At 40.5% G+C, this 25,216-nt stretch overlaps 2 protein-coding genes and 1 non-coding gene across 3 annotated transcripts; all 3 read right to left on the bottom strand.

Moving 5' to 3' along the window:
* Positions 1 to 10,492: 10,492 nt before the first annotated feature.
* On the bottom strand, positions 10,493 to 10,599 carry LOC114165614. The gene has a single exon (XR_003599741.1). It is a non-coding gene; the product is annotated as a small nucleolar RNA R71 (small nucleolar RNA).
* Positions 10,600 to 22,511: 11,912 nt separating this feature from the next.
* On the bottom strand, positions 22,512 to 22,910 carry LOC114189540. The gene has a single exon (XM_028078132.1). It carries the CDS (start codon positions 22,908 to 22,910, stop codon positions 22,512 to 22,514), a length of 399 nt encoding a protein of 132 aa, XP_027933933.1.
* A 441-nt stretch (positions 22,911 to 23,351) lies between these two features.
* LOC114189530 lies at positions 23,352 to 23,756 on the bottom strand. Its single transcript, XM_028078122.1, has one exon. It carries the CDS (start codon positions 23,754 to 23,756, stop codon positions 23,352 to 23,354), a length of 405 nt encoding a protein of 134 aa, XP_027933923.1.
* Between the last annotated feature and the right edge of the window lie 1,460 nt (positions 23,757 to 25,216).

The following is a 25,216-nucleotide window of genomic DNA, read 5'->3' as shown; positions in this document are numbered from 1 at the left end:
AATTGTTGAAGTACAAAAGAGATTCACACATATTGTTAACCACCTAATAGAATGGGGAAACGAATTTGATAAAGAAGTGTTAAATATCAAAGTGTTAAAGTGCCTTGATAGAAGTTGGCAACCCAAGGTAATTGGCATCTTAGAATTAAGGGATCTATGCACTATGACCACAACTGCAATGTTTGTTAAGTTAAAGGAGCATGAAATTGAGATGCATAGGCTAAATGAGCAAGAATCAAGTGAGAAAAAGGTGCAAACCATAGCCTTGAAGACTAGCACCAAAAAGAGTGATGAAATCGAGGAAAAAGTGGTTGAATCAGGAGACAGTGAGAACTTGAACTTACTAGTTAAAAGGTTTGGGAAGCATATAAAAAGGAAAGGTAACAAAGGTAATAAAAAGGAAAGGTAACAAAGGTAATAAAAACTAAACGCAATGCACTAGTGCAGTAAGGGCTTTTTGCCCCGGTTGTTTTCCTCATTTTGCCTCGGGTTTGGAACCGAGGCATATTGGGTCGAGGCCAAAAGGGGGTGCCTTTTGGCCTCGGTTGTTACCCAAGGCCATAGAGTCGCTTTTATGCCTCGGTTGTAAACAAACCAGATCCATAGGGTTTCTTTTCTGCCTCGGGTCAGCGAGAACCGAAGCCATAGGTTAAAAATAATATTTTTTAATTAAAATTTTCGCATAGTCTTTAGCCTCGGTTATGGTAAGAACCGAGGCCATATAGTTCCGTTTTGCTTCGGTCTTGGTAACAACCGAGGTCTATTCTATTATTTTTTTAAAATAAATTTTCTATTTTATTGTGATTCTCACATTTAAACCTGCATATTTTTTTCACAGAGCAGCACAAACGAGAACATAATATTTTCTCAAACATCCACAATCCAATAACATTTAAAAGATAATTGAAATATACACAATCCAAATACATATATCCTAATCAATACTATTGTACATTTGAATTATGAATTTTGCACATGCTATCCTACCAAACTTTATGGACTTCGCGGGAATTGGCAAAGGACTCTTGAATGTCAGCAAAATAAGACATTAAGTTAAGTTGGTATATAGAAAGACAACTTTAGTATACCAAACTTTAGTATATTGCAAAGTAATTGTTTTAATTCAAATATATATTACCGTTTCCCAATTAGTTATAATACGATCACGCATAATTGTTGTCATCCATTGCATTATATAGTAACCGCACTCATATGAGCTGGTTTGTCTATTACACTACATTATATCAACAACATTAAAGTTAATTAAGGAAGAAAATGAAATCAAAAAATTATAAATATATGGATAGAAATATCAAATCTGGAGGGAACACCATGCAAGACATTTTGCCTTAGTCGTTGATCTCCCTAACAACATGTTATGTCCAATAATTGAACTATGATAAAGGGAATAAGTTAGGATACTTTTATATAACATGTCATTTTCATAAGATTGAGATTGAGGTTTCTTACCAATCTATCACTTGTCTAAGATGGTTGGGGGGAAGGCGGTGCAAAGAGCAAAACCACACAATAAGGTTCTCCTTTAGGGAAACCACAAGTAATTGCCAATGACGTCTGAGAAGAAAATAAATTCATTGTTATGCATTAAAATGATAGATTATATTCATAAGTTAACAAAAATGACTTACCCAGCAACATAAGGGACAAAATAAATTTCTTTTCCGCGTTGAAAGCATCCGGTCACATATGATTGGATGTCATCAAACTTGTTACCTTCATGAGTGAGTTAGGGGTCTACAAACCCATATACATCATTCAGCCCCATAGTTTTAGTGACACCAGACAAATACCTAAACACAAAATTGATTTGATATAAGTAAATAGATAAATATATCAAATAACTATATATAATGACCAAAAGACTTATATCATCAATAACTGAATAATGGTAATATTTAGTTCCTCTTGTCCCCGTGCAAGCTCCAAGACATCTTGGGAATGCAAGTAAAGTGGGATGTTAATGTCTCTCCCAAAAATGTTAGCATCCCAAGGAACCTGCATCGACTTATCAGCAATGATTTCTGCAAGTTGGAGCAATGCACCTAGAGGATCGTCCAAAGAGAGAAAAATCTTCTTTGATTGAGGTTTTTCCTATATTGATGCAATTTCAGTTAAAATGGAATATAATTTAAGTTTGAATATAATGAACATGTAAACTTAAAAATGTAGTATTTTGGTGGGTTTAAGAGTCTGTACCGGGGGGTCAGTAACAACCAAATCTCTAGGCCAGGCGAGGAAACATTGGAATGCCTATGCCATAGTATATACCTCATCTGTTGGCACAGGAACTAAAGCAAACAACATGAGAACCTCCTCTACCGTGACTTTAACCTCATCCTCTGATAACTCCATGTCATGAAGAACTGTGGTTGCCTCAAATACTTTTCCACGAGCCACTAGTGTCTTCTCTGTACCATCCCAAATATATAGCTGACATGGATGAGTGTCATCCATGTCATCCCCAGGTGGAGCTGAACAATTCTCCTTTCCGCTTCTACCTGTTAGAGTCAACGATTTATTAATGTTATTCAATTACTTTATTAAATATCATTTATACAATTCATAACTTATAGAAAAAAAATTTACCCGTGGGAGGCACAAATTGGTCTAGTTCTGGCAGAGGATCCATTGGCGAACGAATGTCGTAATGCTCAAATTGGCGCATAAGTTCTTGTCTCACTTGTGTAGTGACCATTTCCTTCATTCTTTCTTCATAATCAGCACCATGGCTGCATGAAGACTGATGAGAGAAGGAACCAAAAAATTGGCGTATGTCGACTCCTGATCCAACACCACACACACGTCCAGGGTGCTCAGGTCGTCCAATTGCAGCAGCAAATGTGTCATGATGACCTTCTGGAGTGAATCCTCCTTGGGAGCTTTGCTCAACCAACGAATCCTGCAATGTAACATGAACGAGCTATTTAGATAAGAATTGTATCTTACAATTTTCTCAGAGATTTCTCGTGCAGATTCAGAAGTGTAGTTGCCCGATGTGCGTAGACGGGCTAACTTCCATTTTTGATGACGTGATGGTGGTGAAGGAGGCTCAGTATCTTCACCCTCAGAAGGTGGAGGCCTAGATTTTTTCTTTTCTGACATTATCTTCTCTTCAAGTTTTCTATACCCACCACGAGATAATATGTACGGGTTTTTATTTTGAGCACTTATGCTTTGAGCCTTTTTTCTCTTTACCTGTAACATATAAAACCTACTTTATGAATTAGTTAAAATTTTGCATAATTATCAATTGTGCAATTGATAATTTCAAATAAATATACCTGTCATCCCTCAGATGTTCGAAGCTCAAGAAACTGACGCCATGTGTCTTCATCAATCCAAGTGTATTTCAACAATGGATTTTCATCCTTTTTAGATCCAAAGACATACCTAGATGTCAACTTGGTCTTAAAACCACGAAATTTCTCAGCCACCGCTGACAAACATTTTTGTTTAACCGTCACAACATTTGGAATATCAAATGTTAGCTGCAATATAGAAAATGTCATCAATAATATTTATCATATTATCAACAAAATCAAAGTATAACGTTAATAACATTAATATTAGTTACCAATAAATCATGTCATATCATTTACCGATCAACTTTAGTGACATGATCAAAAGATGAAGTAAGGATTGATATTCTCTCTCGTGCCAACATTCCTAAATAGCTTTGAAGACATCTGCATAACGACCACTAGGCATTCCAGTGTCAACGTTAATATCAACATGTGTTCTCTGACCTTTAGCTCTTCTAATTAAGAGTTGTCTCAACCTAGTGGCTCCTCTGGTGGGTCTCGTAGTAGGTGCTTCATCCTCTAATGAAGTATGATGTTCAGCCATGTATCTGTGAAATGAAAACATAAAAAAAACATTAATAAGAAACATATAAAATAAAATATAAAACATTATTTAACAAAACACCTAAATTTTAACAAGAACATGAAATTCATACATAAAGTTATTGATTGGTCATATGTATATTCCTTCATCGTGATCTTCTTGAATTGCATGTACATCATCAACTAGATGGATTTCATCAACATTTATCGTTTTTCTAAATGGGTGGGTGACAATAATTTAACTATCAGCATTATCTATATAACTTTTGCTATGTTGGCTTCTTTGTAACGTCCCATTTAATCAATAATCCTAATTAAAGAGAACGTCACACACGATAACATAGTAACGCGATCTTGGAGCATAAATAATACTCCTTACAATATTCGAGGCACACCACGATGCCAAAAAAAATCAGGATTCAAGGTTCAACAGTAAATCAATTTAAATTTAAAGGATAAACCAATACATGGGCCATAGCCCTATAACATAGCCCAATACAGAAAAATCCAGCCCAGGTCATGGAATTACGTCTCGACCACTGAAGCACCACAATGAGGTCTCACCTAGAGGCTCATGGATTTACGTCCTGACAACATACCAATCATATTCAAAGAACCAAGTTATATTTCTCATGTATATAAACCTCATGCCAACCTCTGTAAACAAATCCTCATTCGTATCACATGTTGAATCCATACCAACTCATTCTTCCCAATCCATGAATATAGAATTTCATCTCATACCAATACCATGCCACCTTAATACCAACCATCTCATTTAAATCACATGCCAAGATAATACCAAATCTATCATTCACAACCCATGAACCAAATCACTCTATTGCTCTGGCGATATCAGGTACATAGCCTTGAGAAGATTGAGAGGTCCTACGATGGGGTGCCAAAATTCACTGGCACATAGAAAAACAAACCATAAGTTAGGCCTGATAAGATAGAGGACTTAACTAAAGACACTAGAAAGACACTACGAAAGCTAAGCGGACACCCAAGTCCACATACCTAAGGAATGACCGCTCTGATACCATAAATGTAACGTCCCATTTAATCAATAATCCTAATTAAAGGGAACGCCACATAGGATAACATAGTAAAGCAGTCTTGGAGCATAAACACTACTCCTTACAATATTCGAGGCACACCACGATGCCAAAACAAAACATGATTCAAGGTTCAACAGTAAATCAATTTAAATTTAAAGGATAAACCAATACAAGGGCCATAGCCCTATAACATAGCCCAATACAGAACAATCCAGCCCAGGTGGGCTACGCAGCGGAACCATCACCTCCCTGTTGACCACAAGTGTTTCTCGCATCTATTCACATTAATAAATTGATGATCATCGCAAAAGGAGAAGAACTACACACAAAGCAATCAAACAAGCAAAAGGGTAAGCTAAGTGTTACAATGTCTCAATCCCCTAACATAAGGTTAGCCCTTAATGAGTTTCAGGCCTCCTGCTACTCTTACCACAAGAGTCAGTCCGCTCTTTGTGAGACTAACTGACTCCTTAGAGTGTCAGGATGCAACCTTACCTTAAATCCTTACTAAATTATATCGATGGGGCACCACCATGAACTCCTACTAACAGGGGTCATGGAATTACGTCTCGCCCACTTAAGCACCACCATGAGGTCTCATCTAGAGGCTCATGGATTTACGTCCAGACCACATACCAATCATATTCAAACAACCAAGTTATATTTATCATGTATATAAACCTCATGCCAACCTTTGTAAATAAATCCTTATTCGTATCACATGTTGAATCCATACCAACTCATTCTTCCCAATCCATGAATATAGAATTTCATCTCATACCATTACCATGCCACATTAATACCAACCATCTCATTTAAATCACATGCCAAGATCATACCAAATTCATCATTCACAACCCATGAACCACATCACTCATGCATAATCATTCATCTCATGATTTTAACATAACAATTAAATTTAAGCAAGTGCTAACCATCCAAGAACAGAGAAACAACCAAAACAGTCAAGCACCCTTGCCCAGCCCCTCGCTCAGGCTGAAAGGCCTCGCTTAGGCGAGAGGGACTCTCGCTAAAGCGAGCTTCTTTCGCCTAGGCGAGAACACGACTTACAGGAATAGTGACCTTACACGCATTCTCGCTTAGGCAAGACCCCTCTCGCCTGAGCGAGACGTTCGCTCGCTCAAAAACAGAGTTGGTCGCCCGAGCGACTACTCGCGTAAAGTAGCTTAGGCGAGCCTCTATTAATCTCGCCTAGGCAAGACATGCTCACTTGGGCAAGAAAACCAGTGCTCACCATTGTTCTCTCATACAACAGTCACACAACAGGATCCAAGCAGTCCAATAATGCATCTCACAAGTTCACATCACCACACAAGGCATACCATAGTGACATAACATTGGCTCAAGCAGAAAAACATAATAAAAGCGTGACCCCTAGCTTCCCTTACCTGGAAATAAGCTAGCACAAGACTTCTAAACCAAAACTAGCGAGCACATCAACTCCGAGGTTAGCTTAGTGAACTTGAGATTAGTGGAACAGAGGGGAAATTGGATCAATAAGGGAAACTTCAGTTGAAACCAAGACAACAGAGCTAGAATAGAGGAAAAACAGTTGGGGGGTTAACTTACGTGGAACAACAGAGTCCTTCTAGATCAACGTAAAAGTGGAAGCCAAACCCTAGTAGAGGTTCGCAGCTGCTCAAGAGAGGAGTAGAGATCTGTTTTTCTGAAATGAGATGGATGAGTGGGGTTAGGTTACATTAGGATGTGTGGCTCCCTATAAGCCAGCCCTAGGCCTAACTCACATGGGGCAGCCCTTTTAGTTTAAGGTAGAATAAAATAGTGGGCTTTACATTCTCCCCAAAAACAAAATTTTCGACCTCGAAAATAAAGACTTACCAAGGAAATAGATATGGATGGGACTTCCTCATATCCTCCTCTAACTCCTAAGTAGAGTCACCTATCCTACAATCCCAGATGACCTTGACTAGACTGACGGATTTTCCTCTACATTCCTCAACTTTGCTATCCTCTAACGCCACTAGTGGTACCTCCATAGTGAGGTCCTCCCTGATCTGTTCATCATCTGCCTCCAACACATGAGACAGATCAAACACGTATTTCCTCAACTGCGACACATGGAATACCAAATGAAGATTTGCCAATTGGGGAGGCAAAGCTATCTCATAAGCCACCGGCCCAATCCTCCTCGAGATCTGATAGGGGCCAAGGACCTTAGGAGAGAGCTTCCTTGAGCGAAGAGCCTTTCCCACCCAAGTGGTTCGAGTGACCCTCAAGAACACATGATCACCAGCTGCAAACTCCAAAGGTCTCCTCTTGCGGTCCGCATAAGCCTTTTGCCTACTCTGAGAAGCCTGCATCCTATCTCTCACCATCCTCACTTTCTTAGTGGTATATTCCAACAACTCCGACCCAACCAACACTGCCTTCCCATCCTGATACCAGCATAAGGTGGTCCTACACTTCCTACCATAAAGAGCCTCATATGGCACCATGCCAATGCTCGCATGAAAACTGTTGTTGTAGGTGAACTCTATCAAAGGCAGTACTTCATCCCAAGCACCCAAATGATCCAGCACGCACGTCCTTAGCAAGTCCTCAAGCGACTGAATCGTCCTCTTAGACTGGCCATCAGTTTGGAGATGGTAGGCTGAACTCATCGTTAGCTTGCTACCTATAACACTCTACAAGATCTACCAAAACCAGGAAGTGAATCGTGGATCCCTATCAGAGACTATACTCGAGGGTACTCCATGCAACCTCACAATTTCCTTGAGGTACAACTAGGCCAACTTAGCCATAGACATCCTCAAGTTCATTGCCAAGAAATGAGCACTCTTGGTCAATCGGTCCACTATAACCCAAATGGTGTCATGCTGATGAGTCATTATTTTCTTCCATTCCACTAGCCTTTGTGTACCCATTAGACAGTTGTTCAGTGCTTAATTGTTCATCTTTAGAGTGTTTTTCATCTGTTGGGCTTTATTGGGCCACTATTCTGAATTTGGACTAATTTCACATTATTTGGCCTAATTTTTGTTTTTAATTATTTTTAGGTATTTGGGTGAAGCAATTTTGGAGCTTGGACATCAATATTTAGTTGAAGAGAGTCGCCACATCATTTCCACATCATTTCCATGTCAGCAGAGTGAATGGATCAACATTTGAGGCCTAGAGTGGCATTTTTGTAAATCTGAGTGGTAGAGTGACAATTTTGTAAATAATGAGTGGAAAAGTGAAATGACCACGAGAATTAGGTCTCATTCCATGCACCAGTCGCACACTTCATCTTCTACCTTTCTCCAAACTCCATTTTCGCTCTCCAAGCTTCCATGGAGGTGCCCCTTGCGGTTTTCCACATTTTTGGCTCATTTTTAACGTTTTTATGCACATTTGACAGCACCCATTGAGGGTTTTGCGTTTTGAATTCGTTTTGTACATTGGGCAGCTCGTTTTGTGATTTCATTGACTTGGAACAATACCTATTCATGGGGTTTTCGGATTTATATATCACAGCATCATTTTTGCATTCCATTGAAGCTTAAAATCTATCTTTTGCTCTTGCATTGCTTTTTTAGAATTCAAAAGTCAAGGTTTTTGGTTCTGTTTTTGTGATTCCATAATTGTGGTGTCTAATTGCTCATTTCCATGTCTAGCTAATTTCTTGTATTGACTCCTTGATGAAAAATGCAATCAAGCTTTGAGGTTGTGCTTGCTTATGAAATTTGCCATGTCTCTTTGTTCTAATTCGGGAATGCATTGTGATGAATCTGTTTGTGCTTAATTTACAGAGTAATTGTATGTGTTTGGGTTAAGTTATGTTCATGCTTAATTTATGTAACTTGGCTATCACAAATTTAAGGATATGTGCAAGGCTTAATTGCATAATGAAGCTAGATTGTAATTTTCGCTTAATGGATTATTATCTAGTGAATTGAGAGAAGGCAGAGGTGTTAATTTGGTGGCCTATGATAAGTGAAATTGTGTTTGAATCAAGGATGTCAAAACGGTTTTAATCACTCTTTGCATTCAATTTAATCTATTGATTAGCATTATGAATTTGTTTACCAAACCCCCCCTTTGTGTTATTGTTGTGTTCATATGAAAATTGTAGCTTTAAATGAAAATATTGGTCGTTGGGAGACGACTTGTTTCAACTTTCATATACTGCATTTAATATATTTTAATTTGGTGGGGTACGGCCTCTATCAAATTTGGCGCCGTTGCCGGGGACCAATCGTTTTGTTCAAAGTAAAATTTTCAGTGTGTTTGAGTTCCGTGTTTTGGTGTGTGTGTAGTTCAAGTGTGGTTGAGTTGGTATATGTTCATTGTGATGTTAATGTTTTGTTAAGTTAAGTGCATATTTCCATTCCTGTTTGTTTATGTGTAGTGTAGTAAATAGTGTCGCTGCGCGCATGAATAATGTCATTTGTAGTGAATAGTGCATGAATAGTGTCTGAATATGGCATTTAACTTCTGGATTTTTGTTCTGGTAGCTACGGTGTTTGTTTTGACTTGAAGTTTTTTTCCCCCACTTCTAAGACATTGAACTTGATGGGAAAAATAGCTGGAGCAGTTGGCATGGTCTGAGTTGAGAGATTCAAAAAAATTTTGGAATGATTTTTAGTGAAACTTCAGAGGACCATAACTTTTGCTCTGGTTATCAGAATCACTATTATTTTATATGCATTTGGGGTGGAATTTGATTTCCTACCTTATCAATACTTGCCTTGCAGGTTTGCAAACTCAGATTCTCCAGAAAATGCCATTTTCTACATTTCAGCAATGTTTTTTGTGATTTTTCTTCATTTGTTTTACATTTGAAAAAGTTTTAAAAATACTTGTGCTTTGTTTTTTCATCTGATTTTTTTTTTGTGCTTCTGTTTTACCACTCAAAGGAATATCCTACCAATTTTCAAGTCATTTGGAGTTCGTTTGAGTATACTTGTAGTTATACCCTATGTTATGCCAATATCACTAGAATTAATGTTTTTTGGTGCATGACTAGGGGAAACCCAAGTGAATTACAACCATTTGACCCTGAGATTGATAGGACATTCCACATAGTACGTAAGCATCTTAGGAATCCATCTTTGCATGCTGAATATTCAGTGACTTTTCCTGACTCTTCTGATTCTTATCACATTCCCGACACTCCTCATTCTTTGCATTCTCAGCATACTATTTTTTTTAGCATTTTAATTTTCATACTGATAACATGGCTCAACCTCCTCCACCTCATGAGAGAACCATGAGTGAGCTCACTGCACCAGAGTTCACTTATAATAGTTTATGCATTCAATACCCTGAGGAGGAAGTTCCATTTGTGCTAAAAACTGGTTTAATACACTTGTTGCCAAAGTTTCATGGTCTTGCAGGTCAGGACCCGTGCAAACACTTGAAGCAGTTTCATGTAGTCTGTTCCACCATGAAGCCTGCAAATGTCCAGGAGGTCCATGTATACTTGAAGGCTTTCCCTCATTCATTGGAGGGGAATGCGAAAGACTAGATGTACTACCTTGCACCCAGGTCCATCACCAGTTGGGATGACCTGAAGAGATTGTTAAGTTCTTCCCTGCAACAACCATAAGGAAGGAAATTTTTGGCATCAAGCAGCAATCTAGGGAGACCCTCTATGAGTACTGGGAGAGGTTCAAGAATCTCCTTTCAAGCTGCCCACACCATCAGATCTCTGAACATCTCCTTCTGCAGTATTTTTATGAAGGCATGCACCATATGGATCAAAATATGATTGATGCCGCAAGTGGTGGTGCTCTTGGTAACATAACCCCAACTGCAGCCAAACAACTAATAGAGAACATGGCTTCAAATTCTCTACAATTTGGCACAAGGAGTGATGCCATAGTTGTTAAAGGTGTTCATGATGTAGGGGCAGCCGAGTACACGAAGAAGTTGGAAAGTAAGATTGATGCTCTTACCTCACTGGTCAATCAACTTGCTTCCAATTAGAGAGCTCCAGCTGCAAGAGTTTGTGGCCTTTGTACATCTGTTGATCATTTTACAGACTCTTGCCTAGCATTGCAACAACAGGTTGCTGCTTCTTCTTCTACACGAGTGGATACCCCTCAGGCCTATGCAACTAATATTTTCAACAACAATAGGCCCCAACATCAATAACAAAACCACCATGATTTGTCAACAAACAGATATAATCCAGGATGGAGGAATCACCCTAATTTGAGATGGGGAAACCATGGCAACCAGCAGCAGCAAAACCAACCATTTCAAAATGTGCAGCCACCTCCACAACAAAGAGTTGCACTTGCACAAGCTGCTCCTGTTCCACCTGTACCCACACCAGCTCCTGCTGCAGCACCTACACCTTCTTCTTCTAGTTCATTGGAGGAGTTAGTCAGGATGATGACCCTTCAAAATATGCAATTCTAGCAAGAGACTAGGGCCTCAATCCAGAGTTTGACAAATTAAATGGGGCAGATGGCCACTCAGTTAAACCAAGCACAGGCTCAGAATTCTGACAAGCTTCCATCATAGACGGTGGAGAACCCAAGAAACGTGAGTGCCATCACATTGAGGTTTGGGAAGAACATTGAAGTTCCCACTCCTGAGACTACACCTCCAAAGGAAGTTGACCCTTGATATCGCTGTCGTTAGGTGATCAAATTACCACTACTTTAGCAACTTCAGTATTGCCAATTTGTAATGAAGAAAATAGTTAGGGTTAAGATAACCCTGAGTCGTCTCACAACGAATACGGAATTGATCTCAAATATTTGATTCTTAAAAATGCAATTAAAACTAGCAACTATAAAAATAGGAGGATTTTGATATGCAAAGAAAATGACACGGAAGATTGTAAACACAGTAATAGTAAATAGGTCAATTCCACTGCTTTTTCTAAATAAGATTCTTCATTGGTTATCTAGAGATTATTGTTAAATTAATTATTGTTGTTGATTTACAAATCAATCAATGTAAAGACTCAATTAATTTGTTGGCGTTCTCACTTTTAACCAAAGTACAGTCTCAATTAAAAGTGAGAACTTTTAGATTATCCATAGTAAATTCAATCAAAGTACAGTCTCAATTAATTTTACTATGCCTAATCATGTCTATTCCTTTGTTTCTTTACCAAATAGAAAACTTAATTAATCAAAGTAAAGTCTTGACTAATTTTAGTTAAAGTAATTACCTCTAATCAAATTAAAGTCTCAATTATTGGCAAAAAACTTATTTAATCAAATGAAAGTTTCTAAACAAAATCAAAGTAAAGTCTCAATTTAATTTAAAAACCTTTTAACTCATATGATTAGCATGCATGTAGATTTAAAATCATTATTTTCTATTCAATTAAGAAGCAAAGGACATAGATAAACAAAAACCACAACAATAATCAAAATAACAAAACATATAAATTCATCTAACCTCAGAATCCATTTAAGAAATTACAGTGGAATCAACCCTAAAAGCTTAGCCCTCCATGGCTTTGATGGAATACATGATGATATGAAGGAAAGAAAATAAAGAAAGAATGAGAGATGTGGTGGAGATGGTATCTACCAAAACCAGAGAGTTCTAAGTGTCTAAGCTGTCAGCTGTAAATTGTCAGTCCCCCGTTTCTGCTCCCTTAAGTCTCTTTATATAGGCTTCCACTGGACTTTGGGCTTTATCTGTCAATTGCTAAAATCTTTTATTTTTATTTAATTAATTAGCAACTTAATTCCTGTCCAGTTTCCAATTCTGCCCCTCTCATTTAGCCATATTTGCAGTTTTGACCAGAGTTGACTGCATACTTTGACCAGTTGACCAGTTGACCAGAGTTGACCAGTTTGACTGTCCTATCAGATGCTGACACGTGGCAGTGCAGATTCTCTCTCCAGAATTAGGGTTTCTACAGATGCAATGGAGATGGAGATGGCAATGACGGCTGACGGCGCGGTGGTTCATGGTGGTCCGACGGTGCGGTGCGTTTCCGGCGAGTTGCTTGCGCAGAATAGTTCGTGATTCCTGTAGGTGCAGGCGCTGGTGGCTCGCGAGAAGAAGATGGTGGCGCGCAGACGTCTCCATGGTTGTGCGCGAGGAAGAAGAACTCGCGGTGGCCGTGGTGGTGGATCGTGTGCGCTGCGCAGGTTCGCGCGACGGAGCTGTGGTGGTGTTGCGCGTGAAGTGGCTGAACGACGTAGCTCTTCCGCTGCTGCAGCGGTGCAGATGGCGCGAGAAGATGAAGAATTCGCGGTGGCCGTGAATGGAGGAAGATGGTGGTGGCGCGCGGAGCTACTGGACGCGAGAAGAAGATGGCGTTGCTGTTCGTGGTGGCCGGAAGACGGAGGCGCGGTTGGCGGCGGCGGCTGCCATGGTGGTGGAAGGAGAGAAGAAAATTAGGGTTAGGTTTTTGGGAGATGAAGATGATGACGTGGCAGAATCTGAGTGGTCAATTTGGTGAGTGGAGGATTATGACACGTGGCGGCTTATGGTTGGCTAATTTTAAAAGGTGGGGATTGCCACATGGCATGATCTGGTTGAATGGAGTTTAAGTGGTAGGAGGGGTGCAACTTAGTGAAAACTGGGGGTGCAGAACAGGTTTTTTTGTGGTCCACTTGAGCAAGGAGTGTGCAAATAAAAACTGGGGGTGCATTTAGCTCCTGATTTATTCTTTTTCAGAATTTCTTGATTTTGGACTTATTTTGTAACTTTGAATACTTCAAAAATCACACTATTAATTGACCAAAAATAAATTCCAGCTGCATTAACAAACGTTAGAATATCCAATAATATTTTATGCAACTAAAATCAATTTTTACGCCACTTTTACCAAACTTACTCAATAAATCCAATAATCACAAATCCTAATTAAATCAATCTTTAAGCACAGAAAATTCAATTAAATCCCCAAATTTAAATATTAAATGAGGGCAAAAATTTGAACTCATCAACCCTGTTGCTACACTTCAGAGAAAGCGTGATGCTCATGCAGCTGGTCCTTCCACATCTGGTGTGACTTCTACGCCTTCCACCTCTACTGCTGCACCTTCCATACCTCTTCCTTTCCCTCCAAGAGCCATTCCAAGCAAAAAGATGGAAGTGGTTGACAGGGAGATCTTAGAAACATTCAAGAAGGTGGAGGTGAACATACCTCTATTGGATGCCATTAAACATATTCCCAGATATGCAAAGTTCTTAAAGTATCTATGCACGCACAAGAGGAGGCTAAAGGGAAACGAAAAGATCAGCATGGGGAGAAATATGTCAGCATTGATAGGTAAATCTGTTCCTCAGATTCCTGAGAAGTGCAAGGACCCAGGTACATTTTGTGTACCTTGCATCATAGGTAATGCAATGCTTGATCTTGGTGCTTCCATAAATGTAATGTCTCTGTCTATTTTTAAATCTCTTTCTCTTGGACCCCTACAACCTACGAGTGTGGTGATTCAGTTGGCAAATAGAAGTGTTGCCCACCCCGCAGGTTTGGTTGATGATGTTTTGGTTCGTGTTGGTGAATTGATTTTCCCTACTGATTTTTACATTCTTGATATGGAAGAGGGATTTTCACATGGTCATGCACCAATCATTTTAGGCAGACCATTTTTGAAAACTGCACGAACCAAGATTGATGTACATGCATGTACTTTATCCATGGAGTTTGATGATATTGTTGTGCGATTTAACATTCTGGATGCCATGAAACATCCTTCTGAGGATCACTCTATTTTTCATGTTGATATTATTGATGATGCTGTTGATGGAATTATTTCTGATTTCCACTCTTTGCATGCATTAAAACATTCATCTGTGTTTGAGTTATTTGAATTTGCATGCATTGATGTTCTTGATTCCGATTCTGATTCTGATGATGCTGAATATGATGTGGATAATGTTGAATCTACTGAGTTTGACTCTATGGATGTTGTACCTATTGACTTTGATGTTAGACAATCAGATTGCACTAACCATGTTGTAGGAAGTACATATGCATCTGATTATTATGCTGAGGTACAGGTTGTGGAACCCATTTCTCCCTCCCCTCTGGTTCCTGATATTCAGCCAGCATCCAGTACTCTAGAGTTGAAACTCCTGCCAGAAAACCTCAAGTACGTCTACTTAGAGGAGGAGGAAAAACTGCTATCATCATTTCCACCTCCCTCACTGCTGAACAAGAGCAGAGGTTATTGCATGTTCTCAAAAAGCATAAGAAGGCAATTAGATGGACATTGGCTGACATCCCTGGTATTAGCCCATCAACATGCATGCACAAGATATTGTTGGAAGATGGAGCAAAGCCAGTGAGACAGCCACAGAGGCGACTCAACCCTGTCATCTCAAATGTTGTCAAGAAGGAAGTGACCAAGCTTCTACAAGTTGGGATCATCTACCCCATTTCTGAAAGTCATGGGGTCAGCCCCATCCATGTTGTCCCCAAAAAGACAGGCCTCATTGTAGTCAAGAATGAGAAAGAAGAGCTGATTCCAACAAGAGTGCAAAACAGTTGGAGGGTTTACATTGACTACAGAAGGTTAAATCAAAAAATTAGGAAAGACCACTTCCCCCTGCCTTTTATTGATCATATGCTTGAGCGCTTGGCAGGTAAGTCTCACTATTGCTTCCTTGATGGTTTTTCTGGTTACTTTCAAATTCACATTGCACCTGAGGACCAAGAGAAAACCACATTCACCTACCCCTTTGGCACTTTTGCCTATAGGAGGATGCCGTTTGGCCTATGCAATGCCCCTAGCACATTCCAGCGGTGCATGCTTAGCATTTTTAGTGATTTTCTTAAAAAATGCATAGAGGTGTTTATGGACGACTTTACTGTGTATGGGTCCTCTTTTGATGCATGTTTGGATAGTTTGGACAGAGTTTTAAAAAGGTGCATCCAATCTAACCTTGTTCTCAATTTTGAGAAATGCCATTTCATGGTAGAACAAGGCATAGTATTGGGGCACATAATTTTAAAAAAGAGCATTGAAGTTGACCCTACCAAGATTTCAATTATTTCACAATTGCCTTAACCCTCTTTTGTGCGAGAGGTTCGTTCTTTTCTTCGCCATGTAGGATTTTACAGGCGCCTCATTCAAGACTTCAGTAAGAAGGCCCTCCCACTGTCTAACCTACTACAAAAGGATGTTGACTTCATCTTTGATGAAGGATGCAAAGAGGCTTTTAATTGCCTCAAGAAGGCCCTGACCACAACTCCAATCATTCAGGCGCCCGACTGGACAACCCCATTTGAGCTTATGTGTGATGCATCCAATTATGCATTGGGGGCTATCCTAGCTCAAAGAATTGACAAGCAGCCGAGGGTAATCTATTACGCCTCCAGGACACTAGATGCTGCCCAAGCAAACTACACCACAACAAAAAAGGAGCTCCTTGCGGTAGTTTTTGCACTTGAAAAGTTTTGATCTTATCTGCTTGGTTCTCCTGTTATTGTGTTTATTGACCATGTAGCTCTTAAGTACCTGTTGAAGAAGGCAAAATCAAAACCTTGGCTGATAAGATGGATGCTCTAGCTCCAAGAATTCGATTTGGAGATCCGTGATAGGAGCGGAGCACAAAACCTGGTTGCAGACCACCTAAGCAGGATTGAGAGGTCTACTGATGATGCTTCACCAATCCGGGATGACTTTCCCAATGAAAGTTTGTTGACACTCTCTACTTCATCCTCACCTTGGTTTGCTAACATCGTTAATTATCTTGCTGCTTCTGTTTTTCCTCCCCTAGCATCCAGAGCTCAATGTGATAAACTCAAGAGCGATGCTAGGTATTACATTTGGGATGACCCCTATCTGTGGAAAATGTGCAATGATCAGGTTACCAGGAGATGCATTCCAGACCATGAGATTGACTCAGTCCTCAAATTTTGTCATTCATCTGCACCTGGTGGTCACCTTGGCACACAGAGGACAACTTGCAAGGTGCTAGATTATGGATTTTATTGTCCCACCATCTTCAAAGATGCGTGGAGGATATGTAGCACATGTGAGGAATGCCAACGAGCAGGAGGAGCCATTTATTGGAGACAACAGATGCCTCAACAACCCATGCTATTTTGTGAGGTATTTGATGTCTGGGGTATAGATTTCATAGGCTTTTTCCCTATCTCTTTTGGTTTCACTTACATCTTACTTGCTGTTGATTATGTTTCAAAATGGGTGGAAGCCAAAGCCACTAGAACTAATGATGCTCGAGTTGTTGTGGACTTTGTTAGGTCTCACACATTTTGTAGGTTTGGAGTTCCTCGAGCTATTGTTAGTGACCAGGGCACCCATTTTTGCAACAGATCCATGGGGGTTTTGCTTCAAAAGTACGGGGTTGTGCACAAACTTTCTACACCATATCACCTCCAAACTAATGGGCAAGCTGAGATCTCAAACAGAGAAATCAAGAGGATCTTGGAGAAGATTGTGCAACCCAACAGAAAGGATTGGAGCAATAGACTTGAAGATGCTCTATGGGCTCATAGGACTGCTTACAAGGCACCTATAGGGATGTCTCCTTATCGAGTTGTCTTTGGTAAGCCATGCCACCTTCCAGTGGAGATAGAGCACCAAGCCTATTGGGCTGTCAAGTCATGCAACTTCTCTCTTGATCAAGCTGGAGAGGAAAGGAAGCTGCAGCTGAACGAGTTAGACGAGATCCATCTGGAGGCATATCAGAACTCTATATTCTACAAGGAGAAGACCAAGAGATTTCATGATAACTCCATAGCTAGAAAGGAGTTTGTTGTTAGTCAACAAGTTTTACTATATAACTCCAGACTTGGACTCATGGGGGTAAGTTGCGATCAAAGTGGATTGGTCCTTTTGTTGTCACTAATGTTTATCCTTATGGTGCAGTTGAAATCAAAAGCCAGTCCACCGATAAGAGCTTCAAAGTGAATGGGCATCGTCTAAAGCCATTCCTCTGCAATCATGCCTTGGTGGATACTGTTGTAGAGGAGACTTCCCTGCATGACCCCACTGTTGTTTCACCATGATTCAGGGAGTTTTTTTTCCCCTTCTTTACTTTTATTGCACTTGTCCAGGTCTGTCTATCTGTTGTTGTTTCCTTTTATTTGTTTCCTTTTTGTTAATTTGTGTTAGTTAGTGTTATGTTTTATTTTTCTGTTTGGAACACTCACTTCACTCTTGGAGGATGAGTTGTTGGTTATTCTGTGAACTGATATCCTTGCTTTGTCTTTGCATGTCAAGTTGCTTTTGTAATTATTTTACCCTGTGTGAGAATTTGAGCCACTCTCTGTTCTTTGATTGTGTGATATTTGCCTCTTGAATGCTTGCACAATGGCCTTGGCTTGACTCTTTCTGATGCTTTTCTGATTCACATGCACGTTGGGATATGATTTAGGCAATTCTGTTCTGTGAGCCTATAGCCAGATGAGCCTACCTTGAACTGTTTCCGTTGATACCCCTTTTTGAGCCTGCATACCCTTTCATTGTTCTACAGCTCATTGCAAGCCCTTAGCCTGAAAAACCATGATTATTCCTACCTTAGGAAATTTTGAAGTTTTAGAATTGTTTTGAGAATGGGTGCTCAATTAAGTGTGGTCGTGCACAACAAGTGTGGTTGTGCGCACACAACAAGTGTGGTTGTTCGCGCACTTGTTATTGGTTCTTGGAATTGCTCATTGGTATACCCAGGTGGGATTTCAAAATTGTTCTTTCTCTGCATGTTCTTTGTATAGAAAAACAAAAAGAAAAAAAAAGAGAAAAGAAAAAGAAAAGAAAAGAAAACAAAGAAAAGAAATAAAAAGAGTTTGGATTTGATGCATTGTGTGAGAACCGAAGTTGGAAATGTTGGTGTTTGGGATTACTTTCATGCTTGATTGAGACTTATTCCCCATTGCTCCTCTATTTCCTTGGTTGCTTAGCTACTTATCCATATGTTCCACACCTTGTCCTCAACCCCATTACAACCTTGAAAACTCCTTCTGATCTTGACCTGCATGTGTTTTTGGTTTGGTTGTTGGTTCTAGAGGCTTGCCAAGTCTATTTGATGTTTAATTTTCAGGGGTGCTTTGAGAGTAAATAGTAGCCTAGAGATTTGAGTGATAAAGTGCATATTTTGTGAGGTTATGTTGCTTTTAATTCTCTCTTTTAGCTAAACTGAGTACTTGACATGTTTTAAACTGTTTGGATGATGTTCATGGATACCTTGCAGCTTTGAATCCTTTTGTGTTGTATGTGTTTCCCTTTGTCTGTGTTCAGTCTGTTTGTCGTGTGTCTTTTTGTCTCTCTTGTTATGTTTGTGATGTCCTTGCTTTGCTTTACTCTTTAATTTTGCCCAGGAGTGCAAAAGGGTAAGTGTGGTCGATTTTGATGAGTCATTATTTTCTTCCATTCCACTAGCCTTTGTGTACCTATTAGACAGTTGTTCAGTGCTTAATTATTCATCTTTAGAGTGTTTTTCATCTGTTAGGCTTTATTGGGCCACTGTTCCGAATTTGGACTAATTTCACATTATTTGGCCTAATTGTTGTTTTTAATTATTTTTAGGTATTTGGGAGAAGATATTTTGGAGTTTGGACATCAATATTCAGTTGAAAAGAGTCGCCACATCATTTCCATGTCAGCAGAGTGAATGGGTCAACATTTGAGGCCTATAGTGGCATTTTTGTAAATATGAGTGGTAGAGTGGCAATTTTGTAAATAATGAGTGGAAGAGTGAAATGACCACGAGAATTAGGTCTCATTCCATGCACCAGCCGCACACTTCATCTTCTACCTTTCTCCAAACTCCATTTTCGCTCTCCAAGCTTCCATGGAGGTGCCCCTTGCGGTTTTCCACGTTTTTGGCTCATTTTTAACGTTTTTATGCACATTTGACAGCACCCATTGAGGGTTTTGCGTTTTGAATTCGTTTTGTACATTGGGCAGCTCGTTTTGTGATTTCATTGACTTGGAACAATACCTATTCATGGGGTTTTCGGATTTATATATCACAGCATCATTTTTGCATTCCATTGAAGCTTAAAATCTATCTTTTGCTCTTGCTTTGCATTTTTAGAATTCAAAAGTCAGGGTTTTTGGTTCTGTTTTTGTGATTCCAAAATTGTGGTGTCTAATTGCTCATTTCCATGTCTAGCTAATTTTGTGTATTGACTCCTTGATGAAAAATGCAATCAAGCTTTGAGGTTGTGCTTGCTTGTGAAATTTGCCATGTCTCTTTGTTCTAATTCGGGAATGCATTGTGATGAATCTGTTTGTGCTTAATTTACAGAGTAATTGTATGTGTTTAGGTTAAGTTATGCTCATGCTTAATTTATGTAACTTGGCTGTCACAAATTTAAGGATATGTGCATTGCTTAATTGCATAATGAAGCTAGATTGTAATTTTCGCTTAGTGGATTATTATCTAGTGGATTGAGAGAAGGCAGAGGTGTTAATTTGGTGGCCTATGATAAGTGAAATTGTGTTTGAATCAAGGATATCAATATGGTTTTAATCACTCTTTGCATTCAATTTAATGTGTTGATTAGCATTCTGAATTTGTCTGCCAAAGCCTCCCATTTTGTGTTATTGTTGTGTTCATCTGAAAATTGAAGCTTTGAATGAAAATATTGGTCGTTGGGAGACGACTTGGTTCAACTTTCATATACTGCATTTAATATGTTTTAATTTGGTGGGGTACGGCCTCTATCACATGCCCCCGAAAAGTTTGTGGCAAATGGGTCACAAAATCCATGGAGATGCTATCCTATTTCCACACCGATATCTCTAGAGGTTGTAAGATTCCACCGGGCCTCTGATGCTCCACCTTTGCCTTCTAGCATGTTAGAAAGGCTGATACAAACTAAGCTACATCTTTCTTCATACCCTACCACCAGAAGTTCTCCTTGAGATCTTAGTACATCTTAGTCATGCCAGGATGCAAGCTAAGACGGCTTTTGTGCCCTTCCTCAAGGATTAACCTTTTCACTTCTGCGTCATCTGGTACAAACACACACTCTGCCTTGAAATCTCAATATACCATCATTACCCAAGGTAAAATCCCTCGCTTCATCTTATCCGAGTTGTTCTCGCACCTTGTTCAAACTGGCATCTAACAATTGCCTCTCTCAGATTGAGTCCAAGAAGTCACTAGATATAGTCAGAGTACTACACCTAATGAACTCGGATCCCAACTCCAAATGTAGCTTCATGTCTCTAAATTTCTGTAGTATTTCCACCTCCTTGATCATGAGGTGTGCAGTATGTACCGTCTTTCTACTCAAGGCATCAACCACCACATTTGCCTTCCTTGGATGGTATAAGAGCTCGAAGTCATAGTCCTTCAGAAATTCCATCCACCTTCTCTGCCTTATGTTTAGCTCCTTCTGATCAAACATATACTTAAGACTTTTGTGGTCGCTGAACACACGAAACTAGGCACCGTAGAGGTAGTGCCTCCAGATCTTCAAGGCAAACACAATAGCCGCCAACTCCAAGTCATGAGTGGGGTAGTTTCTCTCATGCACTTTGAGTTACCTCGAAGCATAGGCCACCGCCTTCTTTTCTTGCATCAAAACACAGCCGAGTCCAAGGTGAGAGGCATCACAATAAACCTCAAATGGTTTACCAACATCAGGGATAACCAATATGGGAGCACTCGTCAGCCTCCGCTTTAGCTCTTGAAAAATGTCCTCACACTTATCTATCCAAGTGAAGGGTTGATCCTTCCGGGTAAGCTGTGTTAGAGGTGCCACTATCTTGGAGAATCCTTCTATGAATCTCCTGTAGTAGCCAGCTAATCCCACAAAGCTCCTGATCTCGGTTGCTGACTTGGGAGTTTCCCACTTTACCACTGCCTCTACCTTTGCTGGGTCCACTACAATGCCCTGTGCAGATATCACATGTCCCAAAAATTGGACTTCATCCAACCAGAACTTGCACTTGGACAACTTGGCATATAGTTGCTTCTCTCTCAAGACACCAAGCACCAACCTCAAGTGTTCCGCATGTTCCTCCTGAGTCTTGGAATAGATAAGTATGTCGTCTATGAAGACTACTACAAACCTATCCAAGAATAGTCTGAAAATCTTGTTCATATAGTCCATGAACACCGTCGGAGCATTGGTCACACCAAAAGGCATAACCACGTACTCATAGTGCCCATATCGGGACCGGAAGGCTGTCTTCTGCACATCATCCGCCTTCACTAAAATTTGATGGTATCCCGACCGCAAATCAATCTTCGAGAACATGGATGATCCATGCAATTGATCCATCAAGTCATCGATTCTCGGGAGAGGATACTTGTTCTTGATCGTCATCTTGTTCAGTTGCATGTAGTCCGCACATAGGTGCGAACTTCCATCCTTTTTCTTCACCAACAGCACTGGTGTGCCCAAAGGCGAAGTACTGGGTCTTATGAATTGTTTCCCCAATAATTCCTCAATCTGACTCTTTAGCTCTACCAGTTCTGTTGGAGCCATACAGTTTGGGGCCATAGACACTAGACCGGTTCTTGGTACCAAGTCGATAGAGAACTCTACTTCTCTATTCGGAGGCAGCCTTGGCACTTCATCTGGAAACACGTCTTCAAACTCATGCACCACCGGTATGACCGATGTTCCTTCCTTCTCCTCTACCTCCATACGAGTGAAAATTATGAAGCACTGTGCGCCACTCTGAATCTCCTTCATAACTCTCTAAGAAGATACTAACTCAGGCTCCTCTAAGTCGAGAAATAACAACCTCTTCTCTTGGCAATCTATAAGAATGTGATTGGTAGAGAGCCAATCCATCCCTAAGATCACCTCCAACTCTTGTAGAGGTAGGCAAATTAGGTTCCCTTTATACCTGCGTCCTTTTACCTCCATCGGTAAGCTAAAACATAAGGACGACATCCTGACCAAAACTGACGCCGGAGTAGATACCACCAGCTCACACTGTAGCTCACACACCGGCAGGCTTAGACATTTCACACAAGCATCTGACACAAAGAAGTGTGTCGCTCTAGAATCATACAACACACAACATTTCATCCCAGCTATTACACAATAACCCATAACCAGGTTACTTGAGCCTGCAGCCTCTGTTCCCGTCATAGTGTAGATTATGCCCGTCGCTTGAGGCCTGTTGCCTCTGTTTCTCTACTGGTGCTGGGTTAGAGTCTAAACTGGAGGTCGCACTACTGCCCTTGCAAGGGTGGGACAGTCTTTCCCACAGTGGCCCTCCTTGCCATAATTGTTGCATTTGCGATAACCCTCCATGCATGGGCAAACGTTCCTCAGATGAGGGCCTCCACATATGAAGCATTGCACTCGACCTTGCTGGGGAGGAAAGTTCCTAGACCTTTGGGACTGATGGTGGGGTCTATCATATGGTCTCCTCTGCTCTTCCTATCTCGGTTTGGACCCAGATGGTCTACCAATCCATTGTTGTTGTTGTGGCCGCTGGCCTTCTACTTCATGCTTCATCTTCTCCATTACTCTGGCCTTCTCCACCAGAGCAGCAAAATCCTTGATGGACAATGGGGCTACCATCAGTCAGATATCTTCCCGAAGGTCGTTCTTGAATTTCCGGCATCTCCACTCCTCATTGAGTGGCAAGCTGTATAAGCGGCTGAGATGCTTGAACTTCTCAGCATATTCCGTCACTGATTTTCCTCCCTGGGCCAATTGGAGGAATTCCACCTCCTTGGCATATCTCACACTGTCTGGAAAGTATTCAGAGAGGAATTTCCCCCTGAATGCCTCCCAAGTCATTGGATCCTCCCGCTCCTTCATGATGGATTTCATGTTGATCCACCAATGCTCAGCTTCTCTGATGAGCATGTATACTGTGAAGTCCAATCTGTTCTCCGCGGGGCACATTTTTGCATCAAAGATCCTTTCAAGGTTTTTCAGCCATTGGTCTGTTGCATCTGGACTAGTCTTTCCGTTGAATTTCATTGAGTGGTGCTTCAAAAAGTCTTCCAAGCTCCACTCCCTAACTGTAGGTCATGGCTCGGGACCAAATACAGGGGCAGCTACCCTATTCTCCTCCAGCTACCAGAGAGCTTCCATATGTTGCCTGTGGGCATCCTCCACAGCTACCCTAGCAACCTCCATCTACTGCATCACTAACTACTACTACTAAAGCGATGCTACCTGTCGCTGCATTGATGCTTCATGTTGTTGTATCATCGTCGTACTCTGTTGTGTCATAGCAGCCACCATTGCTTCTATTGCTCTAGCGATATTAGGTACATCGCCTTGAGAAGATTGAGAGGTCCTACGATGGGGTGCCATAATTGACTGGCACACAGAAAAAAAAACCATAAGTTAGGCCTGATAAGATAGAGGACTTAACTAAAGACACTAGAAAGACACTACGAAAGCTAAGCGGACGCCCAAGTCCACAAACCTAAGGAATGCCCGCTCTGATACCATAAATGTAACGTCCCATTTAATCAATAATCCTAATTAAAGGGAACGTCACATAGGATAACATAGTAACGCGGTCTTGGAGCATAAACACTACTCCTTATAATTTTCGAGGCACACCACGATGCCAAAACAAAACATGATTCAAGGTTCAATAGTAAATCAATTTAAATTTAAAGGATAAATCAATACATAGGCCATAGCCCTATAACATAGCCCAATACAGAAGAATCGAGCCCAGGTGGGCTACGCAGCGGAACTATCACCTCCCTGTTGACCACGGGTGTTTCTCGCATCTGCTCACATCAATAAATTGATGATCATCGCAAAAGGAGAAGAAACACACACAAAGCAATCAAACAAGCAAAAGGGTAAGCTAGAGGCAAAAATAGTTTTATCATGCAATCATATATATGTTCACAGTCAATTATACATACGTCACCCAAGCATGTTGTGACCTTCCAAACAATACACTAAGACCCGACACGACTCATCCGGATACGTATAATTTAGTCAGATTCAGCGGATGTTTGCACTTGTGGTGGATTTTCCTGCTCACCCCCGAGCTGCCCACCCCCGAGCTAAGTGTTACAATGTCTCAATCCCCCACACACAAGGTTAGCCCTTAATGAGTTTCAGGCCTCCTGCTACTCTCACCACAAGAGTCAGTTCGCTCTGTGTGAGACTAACTGACTCCTTAGAGTGTCAGGATGCAACCTTACCTTGAATCCTTACTAAATTATATCGATGGGGCACCACCATGAACTCCCACTAACAGGGGTCATGGAATTACGTCTCGACCACTTAAGCACCACCATGAGGTCTCATCTAGAGGCTCATGGATTTACGTCCTGACTATATATCAATCATATTCAAACAACCAAGTTATATTTATCATGTATATAAACCTCATGCCAACCTCTGTGAACAAATCCTTATTCGTATCACATGTTGAATCCATACCAACTCATTCTTCTCAATCCATG

This window comes from Vigna unguiculata, chromosome 1 (genome assembly GCF_004118075.2).
Source record: "Vigna unguiculata cultivar IT97K-499-35 chromosome 1, ASM411807v1, whole genome shotgun sequence".
NCBI classification, from domain to species: Eukaryota; Viridiplantae; Streptophyta; class Magnoliopsida; order Fabales; family Fabaceae; genus Vigna; species Vigna unguiculata.
This window is presented reverse-complemented; position numbering and strand designations above follow the sequence as displayed.

Excerpts from the sequence above, each read along its gene's own strand:
- LOC114189540 (XM_028078132.1), bottom strand. The coding sequence starts at position 22,910 with ATGACGGGAACAGAGGCTGCAGGCTCAAGTAACCTGGTTATGGGTTAT.
- LOC114189530 (XM_028078122.1), bottom strand. The coding sequence starts at position 23,756 with ATGAAATTCAACGGAAAGACTAGTCCAGATGCAACAGACCAATGGCTG.